The following is an 8,625-nucleotide window of genomic DNA, read 5'->3' on the forward strand; positions in this document are numbered from 1 at the left end:
GCATAACAATGCATTAAAAACTACTCTGAACAACTGTGCACCCTTAGCAACACTCTAGCAACCACTCAGAAGAATCAAGCAACATCATAAAAATGCATGAAAAACTGCTTTGAATATTTGAGCAACGCCCTAGCAACCACTCAAAACACTCAAACAACAGCATAACAATGCATTAAAAGCTACTCTGAACTTATGAGCAACCCCGTAGCAACACCCTAGCAACACACCAGCCACAACATAGCAATGCATTAAAAAACACTCAGAACTCTGCAACCCCTAGCAACTACTCAGGACACCCTAGCAATAGCGGTGCATCAAAGACCTCTCAGAACTTTGCAACCCTTAGCAATGCCCTAGCAACCACTCAGAACACTCAAACAACAGCATAACAATGCATTAAAAGCTACTCTGAACTTATGAGCAACCCCATAGCAACACACCGGCCACAGCATAGCAATGCGTTAAAAAACACACAGAACTCTGCAACCCCTAGCAACTACTCAGGACACCCTAGCAATAGCGGTGCATCAAAGACCTCTCAGAACTTTGCAACCCTTAGCAATGCCCTAGCAACCACTCAGAACACTCAAACAACAGCATAACAATGCATTAAAAACTACTCTGAACTTATGAGCAACCCCATAGCAACACACCGGCCACAGCATAGCAATGCGTTAAAAAACACACAGAACTCTGCAACCCCTAGCAACTACTCAGGACACCCTAGCAACAGCATAGCGATGCATTAAAGACCCCTCAGAACTTTGCAACCCTTAGCAATGTCCTAGCAACCACTCAGTACACCTTAGCAACAGCATAGCAATGCATTTAAATCCACTCAAAACTTTTCACCCCCTAGAAACGCCCTGGCAACCACTCAAAAGACATTAGCAACAGCATAGCAATGCATTAAAGACCTCTCAGAACATTGCAACCCCTAGCAATGCCCTAGCAACCATTCTGAACACTCAAGAAATAGTACAGCAATGCATTAAATCTAGCCCCAAGCAACACCCTAGCAATAATTTAGAACACCAAAGTTTGTCTATATAAAGTTTGACAAATATTGTCTATTTTGTCTTTTGTGTATTTTTATATAATATACTTTTAATTTGTGTATCTTCATTTTTATTATCTGTCTTAGCTATTATTTTGTCTGACAGAACAATAAATGGCAATAAATGTCATTCTGATTCTAAAACTCTGTCATTAAAGTACAAAAAGGACAAACCAAATGTTTGGATATTTAGAAATTCAGTCAACTTTTCATTCAAACTATTATGCTTATAATTTAGTTTCATAATGGAAAAATAATTGTATAAAAAAAAGGCAAAACAGAAGAATTTTCAGTGGTGGTCTCAGACTTTTGGACTCCACAAGTATACATAATAAGATACAATTATCTTCAAAAACTAAACACAAGCCAACAAGACAAAAACTGGCAGCACATTGTAGAGTGAAGCAGCATGTTGCTAGGAAACAGGAAGGTTAGCCGCTCGTACTCTCTCACCATGATGTCTTTCATTTCAAGTTTTATCCCTAGAAACAGCTTGAAGCTGCTCGGATCTCTCTTAAGATGAGAGCTCATGAGAGCGGCCGTCAGAAGGACATCGTGGCTCATGCTTCACCTCTCTATGAAGTAACCCTGCACAGCAGCAGCTCCGTCTGCGCTGGGAGGAATCCACGAGAGGAACACGTAATCCCGGTTCACATCAGAACACTTCACCTGTAGAGGAGAACCTGGAGCGCCGACCACAACCGCAGGTCCATCTACACACAGACAGAGAGAGAGAGAGAGGAAACAAACCGACATATGGCACTGAGCTTGAATTTTTCAGATGTTTTCCTGAAAAAAAGGCCCTTGTAATCTCAAATGCATCTCCTCTGTTGTTCAGAAGAGATCTCAACAATGTCTCAAATAGTGCTCAGATTTGAGAAGATAAAAAGAATAAGATTTCAGTATGAACACATCAAACTCTTACAAGATCAAATGATCTGAGCTGCCATCCACGTTTATTTTAGTCCTATGAATCTCAGCAATATTCTCATTCATCGGTGTCATTTTAGTATTATACATAAATTATTATTATTACATTTTAGTATTTAGTCATTTTAAATTAGCTTAGATTTTTTATTTAGTTAGTTTTCATTTTAATTTGAGATTTTTGTTGTATGCTTTTGTAATTTTTATTAGGTTTTTAAAAAATATTTCCATTCAGCTTTAATTTATTTTTATTGCAGTTTTAGGCTTATTTTATTTTAGTTAGTTTAATTTAGTTTTCTTTGAATTTTTTTAGTTTACATTTTTTATCTAATATTTATATTTTATTTAAGCTTTATTTAACTTACTGAAAAATCTTTGTGATAGTTTTAGCTTTAAATAACAACAGCAAAACTGTCATTACTGTCTATTTTTATTTATTAATAATAAAAAATAACTGGGAACTTAATTTCAGGTGTTTCATCTAACTTCAGGTGTTTTGTTATTTTATTTCAGATTTATTCCAGTACCAAAATGATTTTAATAGTTTTAGTTTTAGTTAACAATAACAAAACTTTCATTCATGTCTATTTTTATTTCTAATAAATAAATTAATTAATTAATAAATTAATTAATGAGAGCGCCGTTTATTTTAATTTAAGATTTTTTTTATTGAATTTAATTTATTATTTATATTTTTAATTTCAGATTTATTTCATTAATGAAAATGATTCATAATAGTTTTAGTTTGTTAACAATAGCAAAACGGTCATTCATGTCTATTTTTATTTCTTAATAATAATAAAGAAATAACTGAAATAACTTTTTGTTTTTAAATTTCAAGTGTTTATGTAATTTTTACATTTTATTTTAGTTCAGCTTTATCTGAATACCAAAAGTTTTACTTTTAGTAAACAATAATCGTTCATGTCTATTTTTTTACTTTTACGATTTTACCATTTATGTCTATTTTATAAAATATAAATTACTGGGAAGCCCATTAGGTTTCCCTGACCTGTTACTGAGCAGCCACTGAAAAATGAAATTTCCCTCCGCAGCACAGTTAAGCTTACTTCAGTATGTTTCTTAAAAGAGGACAGCTGCAGGGCTTCTCAAGCTCTTATTTGTTTAATCGCCACCAACAAGGATGAAACAGACTCATAAGAGCAACCTCCGGCTCCTTCCTGTTACCTGGCAGATTTGTAATGCTAATTTTTCCTCTGAGATTAAGCGAGGACGTCACGCGCAGCAGAGTGAAGCTCACTTTCTAATTACTACACTGCAGGCTTACAGAGCGGCCCGCTTCCTTTAATGAGACAGGAAATTCAATTCCCGTCCTCGTCTTGCTTTTAAGGATTTACGCTGACATGGGAACTCTGCTCTGGAAAGAACATCACAGATTCATGAGAATTATGTCTCTGAGGAGTTCAAGTTTTACATTTCTTAATTAGGAGAGACAGACGGCAATTGTAACACACTAAACTTCTTCAATCGCCAATAATCTGGAGTGATGACACCCAACAAACGATCAGTTCAGCTCTTTCTCGCTCTGCCTGAGAGCAAAAAACCTGATTTTGCGATGTAAAATGTTTTTCTGGACCCACTTTATATTAAGTGGCCTTAACAACTATGTACTTAAATTTTAATTAATAAATTGGTACAATGCACTTATTGTGTACATACATGTTTTTACATTGTACTTATATTTTTAAAATACCTGCATGTAATTACATCTGTAATTAATTTCTGTAATTACATTTATAATTACACAGTTGACCCATCCCTTACCCCTACCCATACCACCAAACCTGTCCCTAACCTTACCCGTATCCCACCTCAATTGCAAAAATTTTTTGCAATACAATATGAACACAATATGTACATTGTACTTAATTTTTGATGTAAGTACATAGGAGTTAATGCCACTTAATATAAAGTGGGGCCGTTTTTTCTCTCTCTAGATGTCCAGTAATTTTCTGAAGCCTTTCAATCTAAACTCATCTATTTTATATGGAAGCCCATTTCCACCACTGAATAAAAAAACAAAAAAGGTAATTGAGACTTTTTATCTCCCAGTTCTGACTGTTTTCTCACATTTGCGAGTTTTAAAATCAGAATCGTGAGATTTAAAATCGCAATTGTGTGTTATAAAGTCTAAAGTCAGTTTAAGTTGACTTTTTCCCACAATTCAGATTTTTTTCTCTCAATCGCAAGTTTACATCTCACAATTCAGACTTTATAACAAGCAAATGGGAGTTTAAATCTGACAATTCTGAAAAAAATAAGTCAGAATTTTGAGACAAACTTGCATCTGCGAGAAAAAAGTCAGAATTGCGAAATATAAACTCGCAATTGTGAGAAAAAGGCATAATTAGGAGGTAAAAGTCAGAATCGCAAGACATAAACTAGCAATTGTGAGAAAAAGTCAGAATTGCAAAAATAAATTCAGAATCGCAAAGTATAAACTTGCAATAAAAAAAAAAAAAAATCATAATTGCGAGAAAAAAAAAGTCAGAATTGTGAGAGAAAAGTCGCAATTACTTTTTTTTATTTTATTTTTTTTCAGTGGGGAAAACGACTTCCATAATTTTATCTCTAGTTATGAATTTCTATGACAAATTCTTATTAATATTTAAGCTTATTTTAATATTTAAAATACTAAGAGTATCTGAGGATCTGACCTTTGACATAGACGTAGGCGCTGTGCTCGACGGTCCCGTCCCAGGTGCGGAGACGGACGCTGTACAGGCCTTCATGTTCCTTGTGCACTCGCTTCAGGGTGAGATTGACGGATCGCAGACCCGTCTGTAGCTCCACACGACTGCACTGATGCAACACCAGCCCTGAGCAGACAGGTTTTATGTTACACGCATGTTCCGCCTGGTTGCTATGCTGTTGCTAGAGTGTTCTGGGGGGTTGCCAGGTTGTGGCTCTGTGGTAAACTTGACATTGTTGCACTGTGAGTCTTGCAAGATAAAATTCTTGTGATGTTACTTTGGATAAAAGCATCTACTAGTGTAAACGTACAATTTTATTGTTATTTATATAAAATTCCACGTCGAGCGTCTCACCGTCTCTGTACCAGGTCACATCCTGTTGGAACGGCAGTAAAGCTGTGGTGAAACTGCATTGCAGAACCAAGTTGTCACCTTCTTTCACAAATGTTGGAGGAAAGGTGGAGGCCAGCTGAGCGTCTGGTTCTGGAACTGGGACTAGGACGAGAAAGAACAGGAAAAGTTAGCAAAATTATATTCTTCTTACTTCATTCATTAAAGCAATAAGACCCAAGAAGCCATGGGTTGCAGTGAATTTAGAACAGCTAAGGGGCGTTGTTATGCACGACACGAAGCAGAAGGCCTAAAATCCTCTTAGCTGTTCTAAATTCACTGTAAACCATATCTTCACTTGGCTTATTGCTTGTATAAAATGGTTTCCACACAATACATATATTAAAGGGAAAAGGTGTATTAATATGTAACTTTTTAAAAATCATTAAACGTCTCCTTCCGCTAGAAAAATAGTCCAAGAGTGACAGTATAGAAAGTTTCTGTAACTTTATTTAGAATAGATCAGTGGTAACATGCCTCATCTGTAACATGCCTCAAACTCAAACAAAAACAGATACTGGAACTGATCTCATGTGCCCTGTTATTAATTTTATAACACAGTATATAATATTTCCTCGCGTACATGCATATGCTCATCTCTCAGATCTCTCTTATAGTTTAAACCATACTGGTTCACGGGCATAGCGCGAGTTTGCCTTTAAGAAGCGTGTTTTTTTGAACATACAGTTCTGTACCTGAAACAGAAAACTTTTAAACAACATTCCATCTGCACTTCGGAAACTGTGGGCTTCAACACATTCACGCAAATCAACGTTTCTCCCGCATGGCAGGAGTTTATTTGACAGGCAGGGTTGCCAGGTCTGCGAAACAAAACTAGCCAAATTGAATCAGAATCAGAGAGAGCTTTATTGACAGGTGTGCTTACATATATACGAGGAATTTGTTTTGGTGACAGAAGCTTCTACAGCACAAACAGAATGACAGTGACAAGACAAGACACAGATAATAAAAAGAATAAAAATAGAATAAGTAAATAAGAAAGAAAATATACAAAAAATGAAATACTCAATATTCAAAGTAGACAATATTTGGTATTTGTGTGTACAGGTGTATTATGTACAAATGCAAGGAAATGTAAAAAGAGGTATGTGTGCTAAATAAATAAATGTCTGAATAATGCTGTGTATTACACGCACCTTCTTTCACAAATGTTGGAGGAAAGGTGGAGGCCAGCTGAGCGTCTGGTTCTGGAACTGGGACTAGGACGAGAAAGAACAGGAAAAGTTAGCAAAATTATATTCTTCTTACTTCATTCATTAAAGCAATAAGACCCAAGAAGCCATGGGTTGCAGTGAATTTAGAACATATATAAAATTCCACGTCGAGCGTCTCACCGTCTCTGTACCAGGTCACATCCTGTTGGAACGGCAGTAAAGCTGTGGTGAAACTGCACTGCAGAACCAAGTTGTCACCTTCTTTCACAAATGTTGGAGGAAAGGTGGAGGCCAGCTGAGCGTCCGGTTCTGGAACTGGGACTAGGACGAGAAAGAACAGGAAAAGTTAGCAAAATTATATTCTTCTTACTTCATTCATTAAAGCAATAAGACCCAAGAAGCCATGGGTTGCAGTGAATTTAGAACAGCTAAGGGGCGTTGTTATGCACGACACGAAGCAGAAGGCCTAAAATCCTCTTAGCTGTTCTAAATTCACTGTAAACCATATCTTCACTTGGCTTATTGCTTGTATAAAATGGTTTCCACACAATACATATATTAAAGGGAAAAGGTGTATTAATATGTAACTTTTTAAAAATCATTAAACGTCTCCTTCCGCTAGAAAAATAGTCCAAGAGTGACAGTATAGAAAGTATCTGTAACTTTATTTAGAATAGATCAGTGGTAACATGCCTCATCTGTAACATGCCTCGCTGAGCGTCTGGTTCTGGAACTGGGACTAGGACGAGAAAGAACAGGAAAAGTTAGCAAAATTATATTCTTCTTACTTCATTCATTAAAGCAATAAGACCCAAGAAGCCATGGGTTGCAGTGAATTTAGAACAGCTAAGGGGCGTTGTTATGCACGACACGAAGCAGAAGGCCTAAAACCCTCTTAGCTGTTCTAAATTCACTGTAAACCATATCTTCACTTGGCTTATTGCTTGTATAAAATGGTTTCCACACAATACATATATTAAAGGGAAAAGGTGTATTAATATGTAACTTTTTAAAAATCATTAAACGTCTGCTTCCGCTAGAAAAATAGTCCAAGAGTGACAGTATAGAAAGTTTCTGTAACTTTATTTAGAATAGATCAGTGGTAACATGCCTCATCTGATGAAACTCAAACAAAAACAGATACTGGAACTGATCTCATGTGCCCTGTTATTAATTTTATAACACAGTATATAATATTTCCTCGCGTACATGCATATGCTCATCTCTCAGATCTCTCTTATAGTTTAAACCATACTGGTTCACGGGCATAGCGCGAGTTTGCCTTTAAGAAGCGTGTTTTTTTGAACATACAGTTCTGTACCTGAAACAGAAAACTTTTAAACAACATTCCATCTGCACTTCGGAAACTGTGGGCTTCAACACATTCACGCAAATCAACGTTTCTCCCGCATGGCAGGAGTTTATTTGACAGGCAGGGTTGCCAGGTCTGCGAAACAAAACTAGCCAAATTGAATCAGAATCAGAGAGAGCTTTATTGACAGGTGTGCTTACATATATACGAGGAATTTGTTTTGGTGACAGAAGCTTCTACAGCACAAACAGAATGACAGTGACAAGACAAGACACAGATAATAAAAAGAATAAAAATAGAATAAGTAAATAAGAAAGAAAATATACAAAAAATGAAATACTCAATATTCAAAGTAGACAATATTTGGTATTTGTGTGTACAGGTGTATTATGTACAAATGCAAGGAAATGTAAAAAGAGGTATGTGTGCTAAATAAATAAATGTCTGAATAATGCTGTGTATTACACGCATGAGATGCATTTCCTGAGGGAATCTGTTGAAGATCAGTGTGAAGATGGAGGCCAGCTGATCAGCGCAGGTTTTCAGACAGGCTGGTGTAACACCATCTGGGCCTGGTGCTTTCCTTCTCTTCTGTTTCCTGAAGACCTGACACACATCATCTTCACTGATCTGAAGTGCAGGAGGGGGGAGAGGAGGGTTGCTGGAGGTGTTAATAGGGTCAGAATAGGTGTGGGGTGTGAGTCAAGGTTTTTCATTCATTCAAAACTCATTCAAATCGTCAGCCAGTTGTTGATTCTCTTCAGTGCGGGGGGATGGAGTCTTGCAATTTGTAATGTCTTTCAGTCCTTTCCACACTGAAGCAGGGTCATTGGCAGAAAATTGTTTTCTCAGATTTTCAGAGTAGTTCCTCTTAGCCACGCTGATCTCCTTTGTCAGTGTGTTTTTGGTCTGTTTATTGAAGACTCTGTCCTCACTCCTGTAGGCATCCTCTTTGGCCTGACGGAGCTGTCTGAGTTTTGCAGTGAACCTCAGTTTGTTGTTGTTGTAAGTTAAATGAGTCCTGGTAGGAATGCACATATCCTCACAGAA

The 8,625-nt window shown here is 36.7% G+C and overlaps 1 protein-coding gene across 1 annotated transcript in view; it reads right to left on the minus strand.

The window, feature by feature from the left end:
- Positions 1 to 8,625, minus strand: part of myom3 (myomesin 3) — a 77,194-nt gene that overhangs the window by 38,250 nt on the left and 30,319 nt on the right. The window contains exons 9-11 of the mRNA XM_016294345.1: positions 6,444 to 6,584; positions 4,663 to 4,824; positions 1,629 to 1,770 (exon numbers count right to left, since the gene is read on the minus strand). Coding sequence (XP_016149831.1) covers positions 1,629 to 1,770; positions 4,663 to 4,824; positions 6,444 to 6,584 — 445 coding nt within the window. The remainder of the gene's footprint in view (positions 1 to 1,628; positions 1,771 to 4,662; positions 4,825 to 6,443; positions 6,585 to 8,625) is intronic.

Source organism: Sinocyclocheilus grahami, unplaced genomic scaffold (assembly GCF_001515645.1).
Source record: "Sinocyclocheilus grahami isolate Dianchi unplaced genomic scaffold, SAMN03320097.WGS_v1.1 scaffold316.1, whole genome shotgun sequence".
In the NCBI taxonomy this organism is placed as follows: Eukaryota; Metazoa; Chordata; class Actinopteri; order Cypriniformes; family Cyprinidae; genus Sinocyclocheilus; species Sinocyclocheilus grahami.